Here is a 27,502-nt window from a genome sequence, read left to right as displayed (position 1 = left end):
CTCAAGACTGCCAGTGGTAGTTTCTAGCACTTGTCATGTGATTTTCTACTCATCTCCCTTAGGAGTTTTCTTAGTATAATCTCCTTTCTCATTGTTATCACCAATATATAAATAAATGAATAAAGATGTGGAAGCCTGCAATTCACTTGACTTAGTATATCCCACAAATTCTTAGTGCCCTGTTGTGAAAGAGCATTGAATGTAGAGAATTATTATGGGTATTGGATTGGATGTAAGCATGTTAATAACATTTGTGTACATTCATATAGTAACTATCTTCTATCTATTAATATCATATATGTATATAGATATACATGCGTATGTGTATAAATATTGCATATGTTTAGAGGTTTGACTTAACCCATCTAGCCTTCAACATAAATTCATGCTGATTGTCAATGTGAATGTTATTTGATGTTTTACTTTCCAAAATTGTCTTCATTAGTAATGCTCTGTGGTAAGATTTGTTCACATGACGAACTAGAATGTTAATGAATGACCAATAACTGACAATGGCTTAAGTCAAATTTGCCAATTTTCATAAACAGAAAAGTTTATTCAAATTTGTTCCATGGTTGTTTATTCATTGTATATAATGGGTAATTTTTCTTCTGCGTTCTTTGCCACATCTGTTCCAGTTATAATCTATTAACTTGTGAATTATCCCCTTAGTTGGTACTGCTGAGGCCATGAAGGATACCGCTATAATGTTTATATTGCTGCAGCCATTGGCTGAGAGTAGACGGTAATTATCTCTCATTCTCGTCTTCAGTTTTAAACAATATCTTATTTTTTAAAGAAATATTTGTTGGAAATAGCTTATCCAGGGTATTTCTAACTCATTAAAAATGTTTACTTCTCAGTGGCTTATGAAGAACATATCTTCTATACGTATGATTCATACACCCCATGTTTGACATTAGCTAGCTATAGTTCTTAGAGAAGAAGTTTAACTCACAAGAATACCATTCTAAGAGTTTCCATTTCTTTAAAAAATGCATACTAGAAACTCTTTGGATGAGTAAATTACATAGTGATGTCATTGTGAATTAACAAGAAGAAGCATAGCTCCAAGTTCTCTTTTTCTAACCATTTCACTTTTGTGATGTGTGGATAGATTCTAGACATAGTTTTAGATGAATCTTTTATGTCTGTGAATGAGGGAGACTCAGAAAACAAAACAAAATAATGAATCAGCACACTTCTGTAAAATAGCACCAGTACTGCCTTGATCACTCATACAGTAATGAAGTGTACAGACTGGGTTACATTTCTTTGAATTGGGTGGTTTTTGTCCATGTTTTCTCAGCTTCTCTTTGGTACCGATGCAGGGTTCTTCTAATTTTTAGGGATGGACTTGTTGTCCTATGGGGTATTCAAGAAAGTAAAGCCCTATTCTCAGCAGGTGGAAACTCCATGTTTTCACTGGGTCAGGAGCCCAGGAAAGTAACCTCTGCATGTTGGGCATGTCACTCTGGAAGTAAAGTTGTTGTTGGTTACAACAGTGGGGAGATTTTTCTGTGGAGCATCCCATTAATCTCGGCCATAGATGAAGAAGACATATACGCTACTCAAAATACCCCAATATCTAAACTCAATCTTGGATATAAGATGGAAAAAATTCCTATACTTCTACTACGGTGGGTTTATGGAGATGGACAGAGTACTCGATTATATGTTAATGGAGCCTCTGAAGATGGATCTTCAAGTTTGTTTCAGGTATTAAGACTCGTATGCTCACATCTGTTTGTATGATTTGGCATTTCATCAAGAACAACAGAATCACCATCATTAAAAAAAAAGGAGTTTTGCTGTTTCATAGTACTGAAAAATTTCTAATATGAAGCTATACATTATGACAAATTCCTCCCCCTTCTTTCACTTAAATTTCTGTTCATTTGTGTATGCCCGAGGAGGGTTTGGGATTTGGGGGTGGAGGGGGTGGATCCTTGAGCAGTTCATCTGTCCAACTCCTACATCAATTATCTTTCAAACTCGACAGAATCTATTTTGTGCTCTTCTTTCCTGTCTAATGATGGATTTTTCTTAATGATGAACCATATAGGTGGCAGATATTCTACTTTTTGTTTTCTAGAAATACCTACCTTTGGTCTTGAGAGATGCAGGAAGAAACTACTATGTATTTGTTTTCATTTTGTAAAAAGCATGTACCTTGAATTTTAAACTGCTATCAGTTTACTAAGCTTAGATGGTTTTCTTTAATGTTGACCATATGTTAACATAATTCTTAGGCTAAAAGACCTACTATTTCAGTTACAGGCACGTGTTTAATTGCAGTTAAGTTTAATGTGAAAAATGATAATTTATTTGATCAATTATTTTGATAAGAATCTCTTTTAATGTGGCAGGTAGTCCTTCTCCAAGAAAGTACCGAGTCTCGTATGATCAAGTTGGTCATTCCTTTGCCTAAACATTGTGTAGACATGGAAATTGTTTCAAGTGCCAGTGAACTTAACAAGCACAACCAAGATTTTCTGCTGCTGCTGCTAGAATCCGGAAACTTGTGCGTCTTCGATGAGTCTAATATTGAAAAGTACTTATTACAATCCCAGCAATCCAAAGCACCATCAAACCCTAGCCATATAATGGTTAAGTTACCGTTCATTCACTCAAGTATTACAGTTGCAAAATATTTTACAGATAATTCACTTCAGTCAACCACTATCGGTGAGGTAATACATTTTCTTGTAAATGAAACTAGTACTAAGATTTTTAATTTTTCTGATGCGGGTAAGTTAAACAAATGACTTCAGTTTAAGAACTCTTTTCTATGTAGAGTCATCTACCAGGCAAAGCTTTTCCATCACTTATGCCAATTTATACAAAGGAAAAGAATGGGGATTCTTCTATTCGTGTGGTGGGGTTCACAAAGATAAGGAATTTGTATATAACTGGACATGTTGATGGGACTATAAATATCTGGGAGATTTCATCCCCTTTCTTACTGGTGCTTCTATCAATACAACAACAGGTATTATTTCACATTATTGCCTATGTTTACAGGTAGGATAATTGTTATATCCTGAAATAAACTCGAAAAATATTAAAAAATTCATATTGGTGGATTATTGACTGTTTGAATTGATAATCTGACATGCATGAAAAAGACATCCACCTTGTTTTGTCATTTTGATGAGGTCAGATCATATTCACCATAATGGAGGTCTTAAAATTTTCAGTAACAGAATAATCATTCATAGTAATGCATTACCTAATTTGATTTAATGATGCTTCAATTTTGGTCAGAGCCAGGATGATCATTCTTTGAGTGGTGTTCCAGTGACAGCTTTGTTCTTTGACATCAGTTCTCGGGTTCTTGTTTCTGGAGATCAGCATGGAATGGTGAGGGACTTCAGTTAAATTAAAAATGCTTTCCACATTACTTATAAATGGTAATTTTAAGATCCAAAACATTTTTAGACACTAAATGGAGTTTTATTTGTCAACATTACTGCAGGTCCGCATTTTCACATTCAAACCTGAGCAAGGTAGTTTCTGAGAATGATATTCCATTTTATTTCTTCTTCCTCTTTTTTTGTTAGTTCGGTGTTGATTACATGCCACATGAAACCCTAGTTAAACTTGAATGCTCTCACTAGATGATCACCTATCTGGTGTTGAGCCAAAGGCCCGTTCCAAAGATTATCCTATATGTCTCAAAAAAAAGATTATCCTATTTCAGATTCTTGTTTCATGGTAGTTGAACAAAAACCATTAAAGTCCGTTTGCGCAATACCACATCCCTGACGTTTCAGACCCAAGAGCATGTGCATCCCTGCTTATCAGCTTTTAGGTTTGTCTAGAAAACTCAGGCATGAGTAGGTCCACCAACTGTATGTAGACCAGGTACAAGGAGACCCAAAAACAGCTTCAAAGAAGAGGTTCTTGTAAGTAATCTTGCAGCAAATTTTGCTTCATTTGCTTAGAAGGTCTTTTTGCTGTGACTGATCCTTCAGCAGGTCTGACATGTTCTCTGTCCAATTGAACCATTTTCATCTAAACTGCTAGGTTAATGCCAATACTAAATTTACACACAAGCTTCTTTTACAGTGACAGGAATGAGTCAAGGACTCTATTACATCCCCAGAAACGTTAACAAAATTCACCTTCCATGGGTACAGTTTTTGCCTGTACTTACAGTTTAGAACATACTTATTCCTAAGCAAGTTATTTACTGCTTGATGGTCTTCTCACGAGACCATAGCTTCTTCAATTTTAATCTATTTATCATTATTTCAGACAATGCTCTTTCATAGCCATTCGAATCTGTTAAGTGGCTTCTAACATAGATACGTAACCTTTCACAGTAAGTACAAAGCAAGGATGCAGCAGCAACATTCATGACATCAAGCTTATAAAGGTTATAGGAGCTGTAATGTCGATACATATGAACTCCATTGAAGGGAAACTTGTCATTGGATCTGATGAAGGATCTGTAAGTTTCTGCCGTTATATTGGTTTTTGCATGTTTGCAATGTCTCCCATTTTCTATAAAAAGTTAATGGAAAATATTTCTAAACTAGCTCTCTTTGTTTTTGGATTTCACTGTGATATTTGACTAAGAGCTTCCAAATTTTGAGTTTTGACTTTTCTACAAAAATTCAACTTTAAGCTCAAAACATAAAATTTTCTCCAGTTGCCATATGACCAAAGTTACATGAAAAAAAAGAAAAGAAAATGAAAGTAAAAAATTCAGTAGCATATTATTATGGGGCACTTTAGGTCCTCCGTGGGTAAAACTTTTTGTCATAGGCTATAAAGCTTTTACTTCCAATAAATTTTTTGGCAAATTTAGTTTTTATTTTCTGAAACTGGCATTTCACCAAAACAAAAATGTTAAGTATTTTTTCGTGTCTCCAGGTTTCGATAATTGAGATGGAAGGGCCTACCATATTGTCTCAGAGACGTTTTTCAAGTGAAACATATACTGGTGCTTTACAATTTGAGAATTGCAACTCCAATGGCTCTCAGAAAAATATTTTGCTGGTAACCCTGAAAGATTCATCCATTTTGGCCCTTGATGGAGACACTGGAAATCCACTCAGCAGCTGTGGGGTCCGCTCTAAAATACCTGCAAAAGCACTATTCATGCACCTTCTGGGTAAGATGCAATTTTTTGTGGACAATTTAATTTGTCAGTTTTGGCTTTTCTTTTGTGAAACATAGACATCTCAAATGATATGCAGATGAGCAAGATACATCTGGCCATGGATACATTGCATCAAGTCCACGTTTGAACCAAGGGCAGATGAGTAAAGAAACAATATCAAAGCAATCACTTGTGTTGGTTTGTTCTGAAAAAGCTGCACATTTGTATTCCTTAATTCATCTGGTGCAGGTAAGATATGAATGCTTTGTGGGAAGCCATTTCATTAATGTTTGAGGGATGATGGTTGGTGTGTATGCTGGCTTTGGGTCTCAGGGGGTTAAGAAAGTGCACAATAAGAAAAAATTCCAGGGGACTTGCTGGTGGGCATCAACAGTCTCCACTCCTAGTTCTGGTATTGGTCTAATACTTCTGTTTACAAGTGGCAAAATCGAAATAAGGTTAGAAATTTCTTCTTCTGTTGCTTTTATCCCATAACTGGGGTTTGGTTCGAAGTTTTAGCGAAAATATTTTTATTGAGCCTTAATTACCTAAATACATTTGAAATAAAACAAGACTGTATACTCCTGTGTTTTCACATCATTGTATGCCCCATAGTATCGCCATAGATAGCTACATACCCAGTGGCCAGATTCCATCAGTTAACTCTATTTGTAGCATTAGAAGACCACTTTACCTTTTATAAAAAAGGTATTATTACTTATAGGCAAGTTGGTGTGCATTTTTTACTACTTTTTCTTTTGTAGCCTGATACAAGTGATGGTTTTACTTGTTGGCTTGTTGTTTGGCTGTACAACTTGCTATTGTACTTGTTTGGAAACTACATTAATCTTTGGTAAAAATGTAGTTTCCAAACAAGCCCCACATAAATGGCTGGCCCTTATTGAATATGTGATGCAGAAGCCCAAAGTCACAATGCTCCCTTTTTAAGTACTCTTATCCTACTATAATTATAGTCAACTGGTGAAATTGAATGACCAGGATAGATGGAATAGGCAGCTTATAGGTATTAATTTAAATCTAGAGATATGGTTTAGGCTGTTGGCTCAATAGTTACAGTGGGTGTCGTAGTCTGAGATCTTGGGTTCAAATCTCACCAGCGTATGGGGTTCCGACATTCAAAGATAAAGATAATTTTGAAACCCAGGGACATAAAGGCATTATGTGATATTTTAGGGGTATGTAGGTAATTTCCCTTTTGGTTATTAAATTCCTCATTTGTTGTCAATAACTATAGGTAAAAGGTCTAAACAAAATTGCCGAAGATATCCATGTCAATCCTCTAATTCTTGTTCTACTTAGAGAAGTTTAAATTTCACTTTAAGTTAAATTTCCATTTAAATTAGTTTTTGTCCCACTTCCTTTTCGGATTGTGAACCTTAACAAAACAGTATGTCTTTCTGATTGATTAAATACGTGTAAGGTGACCCTTCCCTTCATGTTTTCAGTTTCTATCTATTAGTTACTTTTAATTCTACAAAGTTCCTGTCTATTGCACTTCAGGTCTCTTCCAGATTTATCCTTACTAAAGGAAACTTCATTGAGGGGTCTGACTGTTTCAAATAATTCAAAATCAAACTCAACTTTGGATTTATCTTGCTGCTGTTCATCTGAAGGAGAACTCATTTTGGTGAATAAAACTCAATCATCATATGTTTAAATACTGCTGCTAGAGAAATTTTCACCAAATCTTTTCCTGACACTTTTGCTATGCTTTTAATACAGGTGAACAAAGATCAAGAAATCTTTTTCATCTCTATTTTGTACAGGAATGACATATACAGGTGTGATTCATTTGACATTTAAAATGAGCATTAATTTCTACTTCATTAGTTTGTTATATGAAAATGATGCTTGTATCTCTCCAAGATCCGAGTTATGTTATCAACTGGTAAGATCTTCTTTTTTCAGAAATCTGGAATCCATTAGCCTAATTTACAAGAACACTATTCCTATGCAAAATGAAGCCACCAGTTCAACACCTAGCAGTAAAGAGAAGAAAAAGGTTAGTGGCATTAGTAACATGGTGAACAAATTTTTGCTGCTCACTCTGTTCATAATAAGTCTTAGTGTCAATTGGGTTTACAGGGATTATTTGGTTCAGTTATTAAAGATATAAAGGGCAATAAGACTAAGCACAGCCAGGACGTAGTAGTAGATTCTGAAGCTAGTATTGCAGAACTCTCTGTCATATTTTCGACAGCTAATTTCCCATCAGATGCAAAAAGAGTTGAGGGAATGTATACAGATGAAAATGATCCTGAACTAAATATAGGTATTTGTTCTATAACTTATTGACCATCCATTTTACCCTCTTGATAAATTCCTATTCTTTTTTTTTAATGGGTTCATCTGATTACTCTAGCTTTCTATGTTTTAAAGATGATATAGATCTTGATGATGGAGGTGAGAAACCAAAAGGACGAAGTATGTTAGCTATCAACAAGCAAAAGTTGACTGGAAAATTTCAGGCGCTCAAAGGTTTGTTGATTGTTAGTTCATCGAAGCCACATACTGCATTGTTTCTAACTCTCCATTTTTCTTGAAAAAAAGGGTCTATCAAGTAACATTCTTATTGTAAACATTGATTCCAATTATACATTAAAAAGTCATTTATGTAAACGATGTCATCTGTAGGTAAATTGAACTCGAGTAAGCTAAAAAATGCAGAAACTTCAGTGGAGGAGCAGAAAGATGAGAAGAACATCGGTACTCTTGATGATATAAAAAAGAGATATGGGTTTTCTTCATCCAGTGTAAGTATACATCCACAAATTTCGACTTTTTTTCCACTCTGATCAAGTAACCAGAAGTATTCAAGCTATGCACCGAGACATATTTGTACATGGCCATTGCAGTCCACACTGAAAACAGTTATTTCTATTCTATACATATCAGGCAACTTGGAATATTCTGAATTTAGCTTCAAATTTTGTCAAATGAAGTCCAAAGGAACTTAATTAGATTCCTGAATATTTTGTTCAAATCAGAGTCAGAATGATTACCGTTCCTTCAAAATTCATTTTTATACTGGTTATTTTCTGTGATCTATTTGATTTGTTTCTACTGCTTCAAAGTGTCCCGCTATCTTGTAGGGGATAGTATATTGAAAACTGTTATAATGATGTAGGAATCTACTGCTATGAAAGTGGCAGAAAATAAGCTTGCTGAAAATTTGAGGAAGTTGCAGGTAATTATCTTAATCTCACTTTTTTTTCTGAGAAGGAAAAGAGAGCTCTCCTCGAATCATACTGTTGTATATATGACATTTTGTTCATGTTAAAAGATAATGAAAGGATTTCTATTCTCCTTTACATTAATTTTTTATTTTACAGATTCTTTTGATCCCATATGTAAGTGATCAAGCTTCTAAAATTATATGAACATTGGTTCTGAGGACAAAACTAACAAATATGAGTCAACACTCTAACAAAAGAATTTGTGGTTATGATCAAAAGATATAGCCTTTATGTGTGTGTCTGCAAAGAATTTTGGGCATACAGAAAAGACTAAGAAAATAAAATTAACCAAAATGCAAAGGTTTATTTTCCCTCCTAAATTCAGGTCCCTGTCTGCTGGGTACTTTGTTGATCTTATTTTTTATTTTAAACCTCTATGGGTATAATAGTATTTTTCATTTAAATACTAATTTATATGATCTACTAATGGTTATCGCACAACTCCTAATTTGGATCATCTTATTCAGTAGTTGGAGAAGTTCGTTTTATGTAATTCAAACATATTTTCTCTTTAATACCATTGATGAATGGCAAGCAAGCTTGTAGTCAGCTTGTCAATTGATGATGTTTCATCGATAAGTATTTGATAATAAAAGCATAAGTGGTAGTGGTAGAAACTTTTTGTTTGTTCTCAATCTTATCAACTGCCGCAGTGTTATTATCTACTGACCATTTGATAATTTTCTTAAATAGGGTATCAACACAAGAACAAATGTTATGCAGAACACAGCACAATCGTTCTCTGCTGCAGCAAAAGAGCTGCTGCAAACACTACAACGTGAAAAGAAAGGCTCGTAAGCCATCTCACGTAGAGCCATGTGCAGAGTGGGCACTAGGCATGTATATATTCATTCATGACCTTCATTAAATTTGTTTGTTTCCACTACTCAGGTTAATGTTAAACATCGCATTCGAATTGGAAGTGTGCTGCGTTTTAATAAATTTTCATGTGTTTGTGGTGTGACCATAAGTTTGGCTTTTCCAACTTATGCAATTCTAACTTTTTGAATTTAACTCTTACTCAAAGGCTGGTAGTAAACATGAACTAGATTTAATTTTCAGGTTTTACTTTTAAAACTTTTAGTTGTGACTCAGCCTCTGATCCCATGTTGGCCTAGTTCCTGCCCTAGCTCAAGCCTCAAACGAAGTTAAGAGGAAATCCTATTTATTATCTCTTCGTCCTACCACTCAATCCTCATACATCACTCAACACCCACCATTCACCTTGGAATAAATAAAATCGTCCTCTTCCATTTATTCTATTCTTCTTTCCTATTTGTTTTCGTTCCCTCTTAAATTTATTGTTATTTTCTACCCCATTATTTTTATACCTTTCTTAAAAACCTTTTTTAGAGTGTTGGTTTTTAGGACTCCATGAATTACTTATTGGGTAAGAAAGAGAAAGAAAAAAAAGAAAGCACATGAGGAAGAAAAGGGAAAAAAATAGGATTATGGACTTAGTCCAAACCTTTCCCTTAAACTATATTTATAGACGATAAAAATATAATATTATATATATTCCTTTCACCCTAGTAAGAGTGAATAAGAGACAAGAAACAATTAATTATATCAATGACACTCTAATTACACCATATCTTCTAACACTCCCCCTCAAACAGGGAGGTAATGGCAGTGATCCTACCACTTTGAAACAATTAACATAAATGTAGTAATAATCTCTTCCATCACAGTTGCCTAGGGAAAATCGAGCACAGACTTTCAAAGGGTAAAAATAGGTAATAAGTCGAAACTAACCTCAAATGATTTCAAATAAATATAGTAATAATAATCACTAAAGTGGATAATGTTTGTCATTCACAATACGGCAATAAAAAACCAATAGTACCCATAAAAAGTTTCAAGGGCCTTAAAACACCCATATATATAGAAGAGACCAACCAAAGCAACACTCCAAAAGGGGTCGAAAGGGTAAGTGAAAGTCATATAAAGGATGGTAAGAGAAAGATTAATAAAAGGATAATGGGGAATCAATAGGAAAATAAGATAAAGAAGTCGAGGTCATCATGTACTTTATTTTCCTAACTAATTCAAAATTTTCATCTGATGAACCAATACCGACAATAATCAGTAAATAATGAACCCAAAGCAAGCAACCAAGGATTTATTCTTCAGTAATAATGTCTCTATCAAAGAGACACAATAGTAGCCCAGGAAATGAGCCAATGCCCAAATAATACATACCAAATATGCAGTTATATAGCAGCAGATAACTGGTAAATAATGAAAATCCCTAAGAGTAATAAGGACTCGTGAAATAATCTGCAGCGAAATCCATCCTTGAATAAGGAAGTTATGCACCAAACAATAAGCTAACAATAATCCGAGGTAATAATCAAGATGAAGTCAAGCCGGTAGCAGATAGCAACTTTGACAATGAATGAGTGAGTGAGTCTAGCCGATTCAAGGTGAGTCAAGTACTGAGTCAATCCGAGAAGAGTGGAAGACTTAGACTGAGTCAAGAGATCAAGTTGAGATGACCGAGTGAGTTTGGCTTGTGAGTTCGAGTTGACTCGTTCCGAGTTAACCCAAGAGAAATAGTATCAATATGGTCGTGTGTCTCTCCCTTTCATCAAACTCTTGATTATCTTTCTCCACTAGCGAATGAGAGTATCACACTGTCTTGCAAGTTCTTGAGTGGTGTGAGATTTCACAAACCAGTCAATGCAAAACAATAGCGAAAAATAGCCATAAACAACGACAAACACATGCAACAATGTTCGGGAAATAAACCAGCGAAGAACAACTCAGTAACTCCCAAAATAAACCAGCCGACTGAGTGCAAGATGATAGTAGCAGCCAAAGATATAACTTTCAAATATATGCCAACAACAGAGTAGGATACGAAAACAACAATTTCCTAGACGAAGCTATCCACCAGAAGTTACCAGGTTAGAATTGAGATATTGTCTGGTTAGCAATGAAGAATTAATTTGAAAACAACCACTTAACAACAACTTGACAGGTCATATTTGATAGGATACCAGTGTTGTATATATCATCCGCATAACAAACTTCCCTCTTCTTCTTCCCATTTTTTATATGGTCGACCTTCACTTTAATCTGAATTTTTTTATTAAAGAGATTTTGGAAAGAAGAAGAAGACTGATGCACGTGTGATTCTCACACTTATGACGGTAAGAGAAAAAATATCTCAAAACCCTGATTGACTTTGTATTCATGGCTCCTGAAGAGACTCAAACCACTATTCCCACTGCCCATGACTTAACCAAACCTCTTACGGTGCTTAACATCCACAATTCTATCAAACTCACCTCCACTAATTATATTTGTTGCAATCTTCAAATGGAAGTTATTCTTATTGATTATGATATCTATAAGTTTGTTGATGGTTCATATCATGTGTCTTCAGCCACAAAGACAGTCAATAATTTTGCCACTCCCAATCCCAAATACCACACATGGCTTATCACTAATTTTTGTGCTTTTATTGGCTCTCTCATACCATATTTCATTATGCTTATTACTCAATCAAGGACCTCTCATGAAGCCTAGAATACTCTTGTCAGTACTTATGCTCGGCCTTCACGTGGTCACATAAAATAGACCAAGGAACAACTCAAACATGCCACTAACGAATCTCAAACAATTTTCGAGTATATGCAGCTTATTAAAACACATATTCATGAACTTGTGACCCTAGGAAAATCTATGGATATAGAGGATCTCAATGAAAAAAATTGGATGGACTCGACAATGAGTACAAACCACTTGTTGATATTATCAATGGTCGTGACACGCCAATTTTTTTTTTATAAACTGCATGAAAAACTCATCAACAATGAATTCTCTCTAAGTGTCCATCAAATACACTCCTTTCCACCTCCAACATATGCAAATCCCTCAAGTTATCGCTCCAATTATGGCAAGTCAGGTAATCGTAATCTCCGACAACACGGGGTGTCCTCCTACCACCCACAACAAGCTACTGCCTCATGTTTCACCAACACCGTTGCTTCGGATGGTCGATCTAAATCTCAACCCTACTTCAGCCACTGCCAACGATGCCGGGAAAAAGGATACACCATTCCCCAATGTCATGTCTTTTGCCCAATGCAACCGCTCCGGCCACCTCCCCAAACTCCTTGCTAACCTTATCACTAGCCACCTTGCCCATTGGCATCATGGTAACCACAAGCACATTTTGCAACCGCCAACTCTCCTACTAGTTCTATTTGGCTTTCAGACAGTGGAACATTGTACCATGTTATCACCGACTTGAGTAATCTCTTTATTCACACTCTTTATAACGGCATTGACGACATTGTGATTGGTGATAGCACAAGTCTTCCTATTACTCATACCAGTAACAAATCTCTCTCTACACCTACCCTCATGTAAATTTTTCTTAAATAATGTTCTTTGTGTTCCTACCAAGTAAATAAATCTTACTTCTATTTCTCAATTTTGTCAATCTAATAATACTTATATTGAATTCTTACCTACTTATTTTCGTCTGAAGGATCTTTATACAAAAGCAACACTTTTGTATGGTTGAACTAAGGATGGTGTGTACGAATGACCATCATCCTCGGTCCAATCTTCACCAATGATCAATTTTTCTAATGTCAAGACCACTTCATCTGCGCAACATCATCGATTAGGTCATCCATCGTCTACAAAATTTTGGCACATCAAGTTCACCTATCAGTTAGATTTATGCACTTGTTAATGTTTTAAAAGTGATAAATTACCATTCTCCCACTCCACCTTTGTCTTTTCTTCCCCTCTTGACATTATATTCTAGAATGTCTAGACCTCTCCAATTTATTTTAATTATGATTTCAAATATTTTATTATTTTTTTATCACTTTACAAAGTATATTTGGTTTTACCCTCTCAAACAAAATCATGTGTTTGATACATTTATTTGGTTTAAATCTCCTGTTGAAAACTTCTTTAGTAAATAAATTAAGACACTCTATTATGATAATGGGGGGAATATAAAGCAATGTCCTATTTTCTGGTGACCAATGGCATCTCTCATCTTATGTCTCCTCCACATACACTTGAACACAATGGGTATTATGAACGACGAAATTGTCATATTGTCAAATTGTCAAAACCTATTTGCCTCTTCTTTCTCATGCCTCCATACCTTTTTCTTATTGGTCATATGCTTTCTTTACAGGTGTCTATCTTATCAACCATCTACCTACTCCCACACTTAATTTTTCTTACTAAATATCTCTTTGATGACTCTATCGATAGGTACAAGGCTCGTTTAATCGCAAAAGGGTTTCACCAGTGCCCAGGGGTTGATTATCATCAAACTTTTAGTCTTGTTGTCAAGCCTACCATCATTCACATTGTTTTTAGCCTTGTAGTAAGTCATGGTTGGTCGCTTCAACAACTTAATGTCAATAATATTTTTTTCTAAGGTACTCTATCTGAGGATGTCTTTATGACACAACCACATGGTTTCATTTAACGTGATCATCACAATTATGTATGTAAACTTTGCAAGGCCATCTACGGTCTCAAGCAAACTCCTCCTGCTTGGTATCATGAGCTGCGACAATTTTTCATCATCTCTGTCTTCACCAACTCTCATGCATACTCCTCTCTATTTATCTTTTACACAGGTACTGCTATGCTGTATATTTTGGTTTATGTGGATGACTTATTATTACAGGAGACAATGATCAAACTATGGCAACATTCATCCACCTTTTTGCTTAGAGATTTTCACTCAAGGATATTAGCTCATTGACTTACTTTCTCATAATTGAAATTGTTCATCATTTTAAAGGATTACTTCTATTTCAACGCCAATATATCTCTGATCTACTTGCTCGCACATGCATGACAAATGCAAAACCCGTATCTACACCCCTTGCCACGTCATCTACACTCACATTTTGTCTAACATGATACTCTCTGATCCATCTGAATATCGGATTGTTGTTAGTAGTTTGCAATACTTTTCTCTTACTCACCCTGACATTGCTTATGTGGTGAATAAGTTATCCCAGTTTATGCATTGCCCTACTACTGACCACTAGGATGTTGTCTAACGATTGTTGCACTATCTTTGTGGGATTTTGGATCATGGTATCGTAATAGATCGACAATCTTCTTTGTCTTTCTATGCTTTCTTTGATGTTGATTGGGTAGGAAACGAGGATGAATTTACTTCTACCGGTGCCTATCTTATTTATCTAGGTCACAATCCTATCTCTTGGAGTTCTAATAAGCAACATATTGTGGCTCGATCCTCTACTAAGGTGGAATATCGATCTGTTGTAACCACTGCAGCTGAGATCAGTTGGACCTACTCTCTTCTCACTGAACTTGGTGTTCATCTTTCGCGACAACCAGTGCTTTCTTGTGACAATATTAGTGCTATAAATTTGTGCTCGAATCCAGTCTTTCACTCACGTATAAAATATGCAGCTTTGGTTTACCACTTCATTCGAGAATAAGTTCAGAGTGGTGCTCTTCAGGTTACTCAAATTTTCTCTGTTGATCAATTAGCAAATGTTCTCACCAAACCGCTTCCACGAACATACTTCCTCTCTTTTAAGACTAAGATTGGACTCTCCTCTCAGAGCTCCATCTTGCGAGGACATTATAGTAATAAAGATAAAGGGTTGATAGAATTTGAGACAGCCTCAAATTGTTACTCTATTGTAGATCACACTACGACACCTGTTGTAATCCTATAAATACTAAGGGGGTTAGTCCACAATGAAGTGGAATGAATTCCCCCCGCATTACCTAGTTCATCCCACTTATGGCGTTAGTCCAAAATGACTTGAATTGAAGTGAGATAACACCATTTCATCTCCTCAGGCAAAAACGACGGAAATCTGATTCCGCCCTTTTTTTCAAGTCATCCACTTATCGCGAGTGATGGTGTCGCTTCTTCCCCCCCCCCCCCCCCCGAAACTAAAAATCCCGCTCATTTCCTCTTCTCCTCTCCTCTCGCTCAGCCTTCGTCTCCCGATGAATTTTTTCGCCCGACTTCTTCTCTCTTTTTCGCTGTCTCTGCTCGCTCTGCTCCTCTCGCACGGCGCTCGTCTTCGTTCTCTGCTCCCTCTCTCTTGTTATCTCTCATTTTCGCCCCATCTCCCTTTCTCGTCTCCCTCTCTCTTTTCCCTCTAGGCCTCCCTCTTCCTTCTCGTTCTCGCTCTTCTCTTTCCTCCTCCCCCGATTTCCTTTGATTTAACCTATTCCGGTTTTGATATCCTTCGATTTCCTTCAATCTTCTTCGATTTTCGACATTTAGGCATCGATTTCTTCCATTGGGCTTACATTTTCCCATTCGGCGGTGATTTCTTCCAAATTTCATAAGGTAATCCGAAACCCTAATTTTTTTTTCAACTAATTTAGTGTTGTGTTTGAGTTAATTTGAATTTTTGTGCGTAATTTATCTTGATTGTGGCCAAATTTTGGGATGTAGGGTTAGAGTTTATGGGATTTAGGGTTCAAATTCGTGTTGATAGGGTTTAATTTTTATATGTTAATTGTTTATCAGTTGAAATCTATTCCGTGTTTAACAATCCAAGACCAGTGAATGGTTGGATTTGATCATCCGTTGTTAACTTTATGCATATACATTGTACAAAAGTCTGAGTCGTTCACGGACTCACTGGTTGACAGCAGGATAATCAGGTTTCAGTTTCGCACAAAACACCGCATTCTCTTCCTCCTTCGCCCTCTGTTCCTTCCCCTTTCTCCCTCCCATTTGCAGCTTTGCCATGGAGACTGGGGCGGTAGAGTGTTATAATTTCACCGACATTTTTTAAGGAGTAGAAGCTGATAGATGATTTGGATAATTTCACGTCGGGAGTATAGGGAAATGAAGGTTTGTCTCTCAACTGTTCTTCAAGCCCCGAAAGCAAAAAGAAAAAAAACAAAAAAGTTTGATGCAAATAATTTGCCTTTAGGTGTTGTGAGACGAGGTGTCTCTTATCTTTTTCTATGCTTTTAGTTACTTGGTTTTATCTGTCTTTGGTCCTTTTCTTTTAGGTGTTCTTCTTTTTGTCAAGAATAATATAAACAGAATATCTTACATAGAAACAAGGTTTGTTCCTCTTGCAAAACAATGCTCTTGGTAAGAATTATTTCATTCTTTATTTATTTTCTTCATTGAATTTGATATTTAAGCTCAATTAGTGTGAAAATTAGCTATAGCTATAGTCATCGGATTTTTACATAACATAAACGGACAGGGCCAAGACGGAATAGGAGCTGCCAGTGGCATCACTATGAGTGTAGTGTCTCTTGTAAGTTTTCCACCAAACCTTTCTGGGTTTGCCATTCTAATAATGAATATTAGAAATATCCACCACGTGGTCCAATTCAAACAAGGCTGAGTCGCCTACACGGACGTCCATTAGCTAATGAAACCCGACCCCCATCAATGACGATGTACGGTTCGTAGTGACTGCGAAGTCATATGGGGCTCTACCAGGGGTGTTCGGTGAATTTGGACTTCATGAGTTTGTTTTTGCATTGTTCTAGTCATCTACAATGAAATTAGTTAGATTAATTTTGAAATGTGTTAGAATGTTGTTGAATATGTTTGAAGTGCTATGGAATGTTTATGTCATGTGGTGAGGAGATTTTGGAGTTATAAATATCCACCACATGGTCCAATTCAAACAAAGTTGAGTCGCCTACACGGGCGTCCATTAGCCAATGAAACCCGACCCCCATCAATGACGATGTACGGTTCGTAGTGACTGCGAAGTCATATGGGGCTCTACCAGGGGTGTTCGGTGAATTTGGACTTCATGAGTTTGTTTTTGCATTGTTCTAGTCATCTGCAATGAAATTAGTTAGATTAATTTTGAAATGTTTTAGAATGTTGTTGAATATGTTTGAAGTTCTATGGAATGTTTATGCCATGTGGTGAGGAGATTTTGGATTTATAAATATCCACCACATGGTATTTTATTATTTGTTGGTTGTGTTTCTGTGTGTCCCTAGTTACTACGACGAGTAATGGTTGTCTGATAAAAAAATTTTCCATGACGATCATCTCGGATTTAGATTATAAATGGCTAGAAGAAGATAACAAACTCCTAGATCATATGACATTTGGACCTTCGATGATGACAACAAAATGCTCGATCTGTTGGTTGAGCAGTCAATATAGGGAATAGGATGCCTAATGGGGTTTGGAAGCATGAAATATATTGGACTGTGTCAATAGGTTCAATGAAGACACAGCTAATAAAAAAACTGTTGAGCAGCACAAGAATCGAACAAGATCATGGAAGAAAACTTACCAAGCAGTAACAAGTTGTCTCAACACTAGTGGGTTCGGTTGGGATGCAACCACACATCGAGTTACTGCATGTCATTCTGTATGGCAAGACTATATCAAGGTCAGTAAATTATGATTGACTGTAAAATATTTTGTATGTTTTTTGCATTACTAAAACTCTATGCCAAGTCGTCTAAATAATGTTTTATCCTTGTAGGAGCATAAAGAAGCTGAAAAGTATAGACAATAAGGCTGCCCTCTTTATGACAAATTGGCTTTGGTAGTGGGAAACTCAATAGCCATGGGGAGAACAAGTCAAACTGACGAAGACATGTGCAATGATGTCCAACATCAGGAAGAAAATGAGTGCGTGGACATGCTCGAGGATGTCGATTTAGGTAGAGATACTCTTTCGCCATTCTTTACAGAAAATGAGTCTCCAAGTACTAACCCGTCAAGTTCAAGTCATCGTAGAAAGAGACCACAAATGGCCACCGATGATAGTATTATGTTCGCTGATACAATGACAAGAATTGCCACCCTACTGCAATCTCTACAATCTAAAAATGATAAAACCACAGGAGAAAATTGGTATGAAGCACTCACAGAAATCCCGGACCTGTTGGTAGAGATGAAGTTTCGCGCTCCTCTATTGTTAGATACACCAATGAAGAATGACATGTTTACGAAGCTGCCAGTGGAAGAGCGAATTAATTGGCTTAAATATTGTGCTGGTGAAATGTAGTCAATAGTTTGAAGTACACTATGTATTTTGGGACGATTGTTTTGAAGTTTAATTATGTTTTTTTAATTATGACTTTATAAGACGTATCATTGATTGTTTATGAATTTTATTATGGTTAAGATTTGGGTTTTCATGATTGTCGTGTTCTTATTGTGTGGATGAATGTTGTAGGTGTGTGATTGGAGATGGTTTTATATAGGTGTGATTAAAAATAGGTTATGATTGAAGAACATGGTATGTTTTTGTGTTTATGATATTAAGAAGAAATATGAATTATTGTTGTAGTCGTTATTATGGTTGTGGTGATTATATTTGCAGGTTTCCATGGAAGACGAAAATAGGAATACAAGAATGATTTTATTGACATGTCTTATGTACATGATGGGAATATACTATATGAACCATAGGTATAGACGTACATTACGTCCTCGTGGGATTGGCGGTCCGATTTATTTGCAAAAGGCATTAGCGAAATCACCTGTTAAATTTCGAAAAGTTTACAGGATGAATCAAATTGTGTTTAAAAAAATGGCAGAGATACTTTATAGTAAAGGATTTTTATCACTTACAAAGACCATCTTAGTGGAAGAACAACTTGCATATTTTCTTCTAACTGTTGGTCAAGGATAAGCGTATAGTGTAACAGCAGAGATGTTTGATAGATCAAACTGGACTATAAGTAGGTATTTCAATAAGGTTTGATTACATCAAACGACCTTCAGAACGGACTCACTCGAAGATTTTAAACAATCCAATGTTTAATCCGTATTTTAAGGTAACATCACTTGACATATAATGAACAATTTTAGATTAACATTTAGAGTTACTTGTATTAATTGAAATGATATAATTAGGATTGTATTGGGGCTATTGACGGAACTCATATCAAAGCAAACATCCAACTTGAAGAACAACAAAGGTTCTAGAACAGAAAAAGGCTATCTCTCACAAAATGTGATGGCAGCATGTACATTTGATATGCAATTCACTTATGTACTTGTTGGATGGGAGGGATCAGCAGCTGATTCCCGTGTATTGAAGGACGCATTTACTCGCCGAAATAGAATCTGTGTACCTGAAGGTAAATAATATATTGTAATGTAGTATTTTTTTTATTTTATCTTCAATTATCTTATGTGAAAAATATTTTGTATTGTAGGTAAATATTATCTAGTCGATGCTGGTTATGCAAATATGTCAGGATTTTTGGCTCCATATCGAGGAACTCGTTATCATCTACAAGAATTTGGAAACAACTTTCCTAGAAATGATAAAGAGCTATTCAACCAAAGGCACTCATCTTTGAGAAATACTATTGAACGAACTTATGATGCTTTAAAAGCTCAATTCCAAATGTTGAAAGTCGCTCCTCCCTTTTCTTATAAGATCCAGATGAAAATTGTAATAGCTTGTTGCATATTACACAATTATATACGTAAAGAGGATTACTATGATATGTTTGAATTGGAAGATGATGATTCCGATAATGAGGTAGGTGGAGGAGGTGATGAGGTTCGATTAGCAGGTGAAAATTTGGATGGAGATAGCGATGATCTTGGGGATGAAGGCAACCTATCAACAACAATGCGGAGGCGTCGTGCATTAGAATCCACTAGAGCTGCACAATTTCGAGATGCCATAGCAACTAGCATGTGGAGTGATTATTAGTGGTTGTACTTTATTGCATTTGAACATGTATGTTGTCGTTCGTATCTACTAAACTAGTAAGTTGATGATGTTAAACGCACAAACTCGTTGATAGAAATAATTTACTCTAATTATATTCGTTGTTGTCATTTTATACCTTTTTGTTTTAATTTTATTTATTAAGTATTTTTATACTATACATTATGTTATTACAAAATAGTTTATTTATTAATTATATTCATTTATGTTATTTTTAACTGTTTTATGTAATTTAAATAATTTATTCTACTCACTCGTAATTAGTTTAATAATTAATAATAAACTGTAATCATTAATTGGTTTAATTATGCAATTGCTATAATTAATTAAACAATTAGGTTTATTTATTATATTCCCTTATGTTATTTTTAAATTTTTATTAATTTTAAATAATTTATTCTAATCCCACATAATTAGTATAATAATTTATAATAAACTGTAATCATTAATTGGTTTAATTATGCAATTTCTATAATTAATTAAACACTTAGGTTTATTTATTATATTCCCTTATGTTATTTTTAATTTTTATTAATTTTAAATAATTTATTCTAGTGACACGTAATTAGTATGTTAATTTATATTGAATTGTAATCATTAATTGGTTAATTATCCAATTGCTAAAATTAATTAAACCATTATGTTTATTTATTATATTCCCTTATGCTATTTTGTAATTTTTAATAATTTTATATAATATATTCTAGTCACGTATTTAATATATTAATTTATAATGAATTATAATCGTTAATTGGTTAATTATCCAATTGCTATAATTAATTAAACCATTAGGTTTATTTATTATATTCCCTTATGTTATTTTTTATTTTTTTAATTTTATATAATTTATTCATGTCACACATAATTATTGTTTTAATTTATAATAAACTATAACATTAATTGGTTTAACTATCCAATTGTTATCATTAATTAAACCATTATGTTTATTTATTATATTTTCTTATGTTATTTTTAACTTTTTTTATTAATTTTATATAATTTATTGTAGTCACACGTAATTATTATTTTAATTTATAATAAACTATAATCATTTATTTAGAAAAGGACACTGAAATCTGTTTTCCAAGCACTAACACTGGAATTAGTTTTCCTGCCACTTCAACCGGCCTGGACTAACACCCAGACATGAGTTGAAGTGGAAACAATTCATCTCACTTCAATTCAATTTTCCACTTCATTTCCACTTCATTGTGAACTAACCCCCCTAAATACTTGTTCAATGAAAATCATTGGGAAAATTCTTTTTCTTCTTCTATAGGTCATACCAGGTTTGGATTCAACTCTCCGTTAGCGAGAGAAGCAAAAATATTATTTGTAGCTTTATGCACATGATAAAGAGTTACCAACGTCAAAATAGGTTCACCAATCCACTCACCAGCCTCAGAAAAATCACTTATACCATTCCAACAAGGCACTGTCAATTCCAGCGTATAGACCAATTTTTGAGAACTGAACTTCATAATCCATTAAAAGATTAGAAAATTGACATGGAGAACATCTTTGTTCACTATCATCAAAGAATACAAAAATCACTCATCACCCACTTTGGCAATGCGCTTTTCTTGTTGCACAACGTCTCTTCTACCACTGAAAGAGTTAGAATGGATCACTTCCACACGAAATTAGTAAATATTAAAATATTTTAGTATTTATTAGAATTTGTAACTGAGTGGTCTGTTGGCTGTGATCATTTAGACCGACCGCGTCTGATTGATTCGGCCAACTGGAAAACTAAGTTTCTAATTCGTTCTTAACCCGGTCAAATACTTCACGAGGCGCGAGTCAAACCCGGTCTAACTCGTCAAGATAAGATTAACGGTCAAGATTAAAAGAAAGAAGTGGGACTCTGGAACTGTGGTCGTGCCGCCTTGAAACTCTAGTCCGCTCAGCTATATTCCACCAAGAGGAGGCGTTCACATGGACACGAGTTAAATGACTACTATACCTACGTCATTTCTTAAATGACACGTAGCTCCTTCTTTCCAAACGTCGACTCGTCCAGGAGATTGTCCCAGCATGTAGCCCGTAGAGTCACAGTAATTAGTGGTTCTTCAAGATATTATTTGGTTCTCCACACGCTCCGGCGCAGGACTAGTAACGCTCAGCGTACCACTTAATCCTCGTAAAAGCTAGAGATATTTCCGCCGGTGGGCCCGCTGGTTGTACAAAGGGAAGCGCGACCAAGCGAAAGCAAAGTGAACAAACACAAGCGAAAACACAAAGGGAAGGAAAGGGTAGCCAGCGGAGATCGAATAATATTCGACGACGCGGATCGCTTACGTGGCAACTATTTTCAAATCCCGCCTAAACCCGGATTTCATTTCGTTCCCCATTAAATTTTAATTTTGGCTCACCTTTATCTCCCCCTTTACACAACTGGTGCTCGACAAGCCAAACCCTCTACCCCCCTCTCTTTCGCCTCACCTGCGCGGAAGAAGCCCTAACCCTAAAGTAAGTCCGTGTGGCCGGATTACATACGATTTTCAGCCTTTTTGATCTTCTCTTTTTTGTTTTGCTAACGATTGTAACGATTGATGCTGTTTTCTGGCAGTTTCTAAGATGAAAGGAACGAAGTCGAAGGTGGATGCGATCAAGAAGACCGATAGCAAGTAACTTGTTTTTCCTTCTTTTTGTGAAATTTTGTAGTTGTAGGCTGTGAACGCAGTAGATCAAAGGCGTTTTTTTTCTTTTTTGGATTTTGGTTTTTGTTGAGATTAGATCTGGAGTAGTTAGGTGGAGGAAATCATCTGATCTTTTCTGTTTATTTTTCTTTATTTTGCGAAATTTATTTTTCTATTTTGTCTGAAGGCTTTCCGTGAAGAGGAAAGGAAGCGATCGTGCGGCTAAAAAGACTAAGAAGGAAAAGATAGGGAAAGATCCTAACAAACCTAAGAGGCCTGCCAGTGCCTTTTTCGTCTTCATGTGAGTGGTCCTCTGTTTGTTTTTATATTTATTTGATTCATGTTGGAAAAGCTTATATTCAGGTTCGATTATTCCTTTTGATGTCTTAAGGGAGGAATTCCGGAAGAGTTTTAAGGAGAAAAACCCCAACAACAAATCCGTCTCCGTGGTGAGCTATTATTCTGTCCTAGATCTGGTCATTTGGCCAAATTTAGTATTTTACTCGATTTTAATATGCGCATTTGTTTCTATAATTTTTGGTTCGCATAGGTTGGCAAGGCTGGTGGAGATAAGTGGAAATCGATGACGGAAGCGGTAAGTTTTTCAAGTAGAAAATATGGGTTGTACGGATAATGAAATCGAATTGTAAACGTATTCATTGCGTCTTTATGTTCCTGAACGATATTCTTTACATCTTCAGGATAAAGCTCCATACGTCGCCAAGGCCGCCAAGAGGAAGACGGAGTATAACAAGAACATGGCTGCTTATAATAAGAAACAGGTATGTTGTTTCATCGTTTTTTTTTTTTTTTTGGCTTCCCTTTTCATTGTTGTTCAAAATAAACAATGCTAATGATCTACCATAATTTTTAGTCGGAAGGACCGAATGAACCGGAAGAAGAGGAGGAATCGGACAAGTCGAAGTCCGAGGTGAACGATGAAGACGACGAAGAAAGTGGAGAGGTAATTCTTTTTTATTCTGTTGTGAGAAACTATTGCTTTTATTTGTTTGCTAATCGTTTATGTGGTTCTATTGCAGGAAGAGGATGATGAGTAGAACGATATACATGGAAAGAAAAACGCAAGGGAACAAAGTTGTTAGATTTTTGATTACTAGCGCTGTAGGATCTTAGGATCTCCATTTCCTGTGACTCTGTGAAAATAGATGTTTTTTTTTCTTTGTTTTACTTTTTTACTTCGAATGGGTTTCTGGAAGTTCCCAGTTACCAAACGGCGTCGATATGAGCCGTATATCTTGTACTTAACCTCGTTTCAAGATTTCCAGTAATTCAGGCCTTTTGCTCGTCGTCTTTGCGCAATCTCTTTTCTATACGGTTTTCGCTTAATATTGCCGCAGGGTCGGTATCTGAGAATGCACGAGCTTCGTCTATAACCGAATAAACGGAATTATGACTGTGACAGCTGATAATTAGATCGAGGCGAGCAACTTTTCTCTAGAACTGTATACAGCGATTGACGAGCGTCATACTTCGACGGCGTTGGATGGTAAATTGGCTGACCCGTTGAAATGTGACATGTAGATGGTATTTATTTTCAATTAGGAAGTAGGTGATTCATTGGTGCGATCTTTAGGCACACGATTTTTCATCAGTCTACTGAAAATCTTACTTTATTTGTGTTTGGTACTCTGGTTTGTATGCCTGCTTGTTCCGTCTGTAACGGTGTTAATTTATAAATTATTTTCAAACGGTGTAGTAGATTCTAGATGATCGTAGTTATTACCATCCAGGTCGAACCATTTTGATGACTGGGTTTGTTGCAAATATCGGTGAGGTATGGAAATCTTTTGTACCGCACGTTGCTTAAAAGGGGCACATTTTATCCAAGTGTTTTGTCGTTATTCTTTCAAGAGTGGTTACAACTACCGTTTTAGCATGGTAAGTGATATAGGTCTGACGTGAAATGTCTTTGGATGTAACACTGAATTGACCATGCAAACCCTCCGATATTCCCGAGGTGACTAGAAAGCTCCGACTGGTGTGCTCTTTTTTTTGAGGTAATTTTGTCCTAATTTGAGTTTAATTGTTTTAGACGTTTCCTTTAACATTAAAAATAATTAAATAGTAAGAAACAAGTCACTTGTGGCTTGCTTCGGAAGATTTGCCAAGTTTGTAATAATTCTAAGAAACATGTCACCTGTGGCTTGCCTCGGAAGATTTGCCAAGTTTATGTAATAATCGGTTATATCAAAGAATGTGGAAGATATTTCCCAAACATTTGGTAATTGGTCGTCATATGGAGAGAACTTATTGGTGATTTCTCTTAGTGCTGTGTGGCACGGTTTATTTTACCAGAAATCTGGAGTAGAAAGGAAGGTTAGCAACTAGGGTTTTGGGGTGGGCGAAGATGACAAACGCTATTTTTAGTAGATTGGTTTATATTTAAGGATTTGTAGTCTGATCAGACTGATGTAAGAGGCCTATTTATGTAAGATTCCACTTAATTTTATAAAATCACAAAAGAGAAATTAGTCGACTTCTTCTCTTGACAGGGGGGAGGGGGGGTTCAAGAGTATATCGATGCAATCTTAAAAATCTATAAATGCTCATCTTTATGAATGTAAAGCACATTGAAAATATTCTCTTTCTGAGCTATGAACCCCCTTAGGAAATTTCTCACCTTAAGTCAACCAATGTCGTCGTTGACCGAACAATAAGCCAAGTAACGTGCTGAGCTAATTCCCTCTTTTCGCTTTCTATTGCTATTTGTCGACATCGATAGAACTTTTTGATGACACCTAATATCATCTTCATCGTCGTCGAGTAGAAGAAAGCCACCACAGCTGCAATTGCAGGCTTGTTGTCGCCATTGTTGGAAACCGCCACTATTGTCGGACCTTGAGGGCCGTTCGCCGCCGTCGCTACTGCCTTCGTTAGTCCTCCTTCCTACCTGTTGAAAACCTCTGGTCTGAGTTTCGATAAATCAAAACTCTGATTTAATGAAGTTTTAGAGAAGAGGTTGATGCCTGCCGTCCATGTGAACCCTACATGTGAATCTCACACGAACTTGGAAAAAAAAACCTGCATCTCGAAGCTTGGTCTGATTTTGTGCTAATGGCACCGAAAAAGACTTAAACCACCGATCCCAAGGCCAATGACCCAACTAAACTTTTTACAGTGATCAATATCCATGATTTTGTCAAACTCACATCTACCGATTATCTTTGCTAGAAGCTTTAGATCGAAACCGTTGTTACTAGTTATGATCTCTACGAGTTTTTGATGGTTCTCATCTTGTGCCCTCAACCACAAAGACAATCAATAATCTCGTCGTTCCCTATGCCGAATATCATACATGGCTTTGTCAATATAAATTGATTTTTAGTGTTTTAGTCGACTCTCTCATGACATTTCTCATTATTGTTGAATTTTTGGACTCTATGGATTTAGCTCACGGAGAAAGAGAGAGAGAGAGAGAGAGAGACCCATTTGGACAAAACTAGAGGAAAAATAAGTTATGGACTTGATGTCCTAACCCTCCCCTTGAAACTCTATTTATATATTTATGAAACTAATGTATTACAGTAATACCCCAAAACTTAGGGTTTAAGGTTTAGGGTTTTAACCCTGAAACTTTAACTTAATTACATCTATGCCATATGTATGAGATGACCTTTATTTACCATCCTGCCATCATTGTATGGGCTTGTGAGCTTTCTCCTTGGTCTATGGGCTTTGAACCTGTTTTTTATATCTCTTGGATGTATGTGCCTTCCTTGATCTTATGGGCTTGGGCCCATCTTCTAACACACTTGGATATATGAGCCTTCTTTGGTCATGGCCCTATCTTTCAACACTCCCCCTCAAGTTGTGGGTGAGAGAACATCATAAACTCCCGACTTGCCTCCAATGGTGTATAAAATATTTTTGTATGAAATGACAATCCTCCATATCTTCCAACATCTCCCTCACGTTGGTGCTCTTGATCATGAGGCCCAATTCGAATAACATAAGTGTGAGTAGTATCACTTCAAGTCGTATGACATTGTTCCATAATCCAGTCAAATAACTCATGTTGGATGTTCAACACACTTCTATCTTCTGTAGTTAGTGCCACTCTTATTAATATAGGTAGTGGGTTTATACATTCAAGGGTAGTTAAAAAAAAAAAACTCTTCCATTACCGTGTCCCTTCACAGGACAACGCCTCTCAAGTAGTAGGAGTAATAAATGACATTAATGGTGGGAAGTAAAATGATATATTGTAATAAACTCATCCATCATGGTGTTCCATTCCGGGCCATGATTCTCATGGTATCCCAACCGTAATATTTTTGAGAGTCAAAATAAATGATGGTGTCCCAATCTAGGCATCGACTCTCATGGTGTCCCAACCGCAATATTTTTGGGAGTCAAATAAATTATGGTATGAGGAAAGATATTAAGGCTACCTCTTCTTCAATAATAATATATCATCGAAAGAGACACAATAATAACAATTGAAATGGGCTTGGGCCCATATAACACGAACCAAAATAATACTTGTAAAATTGATCCATGAAATAATCTAATGCAAGTATTTGTGCTAAACAATATGCTAACCAAGAAATAATCTATCAATACTTCAAAATAATAATCCAGCCATAGAAAAAATTACCGAGTCGCACCAAGTCAAATAGTAAATCAATATATCCGAGTCGTTGCAGAAATATGTATAAGCATTAGTCTAAAGACGTATACCGAGACAAAAAATAAGTGGCCCGAGTCAGATTGACCCGAAGAGAGTTGACTCGGTCCGAGTTGGTCTGGGTTGACTCGGTCTGGCTGGTGCAAAAGCAGTAAGTT

At 35.9% G+C, this 27,502-nt stretch overlaps 2 protein-coding genes across 2 annotated transcripts; both read left to right on the top strand.

The window, feature by feature from the left end:
- The first annotated feature begins 689 nt into the window (after positions 1-689).
- On the top strand, positions 690-9,282 carry LOC137939482 (uncharacterized). Its single transcript, XM_068784757.1, has 18 exons — positions 690-745; positions 1,332-1,719; positions 2,370-2,693; positions 2,798-2,992; positions 3,268-3,363; positions 3,479-3,509; positions 4,329-4,456; positions 4,882-5,122; positions 5,208-5,359; positions 5,444-5,568; positions 6,632-6,758; positions 6,854-6,912; positions 7,040-7,133; positions 7,217-7,403; positions 7,511-7,609; positions 7,766-7,884; positions 8,259-8,318; positions 9,061-9,282. Exons 1-18 carry the CDS (start codon positions 690-692, stop codon positions 9,163-9,165), a joined length of 2,586 nt encoding a protein of 861 aa, XP_068640858.1. The 3' UTR covers positions 9,166-9,282.
- Positions 9,283-22,419: 13,137 nt separating this feature from the next.
- Positions 22,420-24,003, top strand: LOC137938811 (HMG1/2-like protein). Its single transcript, XM_068783856.1, has 8 exons — positions 22,420-22,526; positions 22,627-22,684; positions 22,884-22,997; positions 23,088-23,145; positions 23,247-23,291; positions 23,398-23,478; positions 23,571-23,660; positions 23,737-24,003. The coding sequence occupies exons 2-8, from the start codon at positions 22,635-22,637 to the stop codon at positions 23,752-23,754; spliced, it is 456 nt and encodes a 151-aa protein (XP_068639957.1). The 5' UTR covers positions 22,420-22,526; positions 22,627-22,634; the 3' UTR covers positions 23,755-24,003.
- The last annotated feature ends 3,499 nt before the right edge of the window (positions 24,004-27,502 follow it).

Source organism: Aristolochia californica, unplaced genomic scaffold (assembly GCF_029961685.1).
Source record: "Aristolochia californica isolate CCGP_79_NKW_82.1479 unplaced genomic scaffold, dmAriCali1.0.hap1 SCAF_8, whole genome shotgun sequence".
NCBI classification, from domain to species: domain Eukaryota; kingdom Viridiplantae; phylum Streptophyta; class Magnoliopsida; order Piperales; family Aristolochiaceae; genus Aristolochia; species Aristolochia californica.
This window is presented reverse-complemented; position numbering and strand designations above follow the sequence as displayed.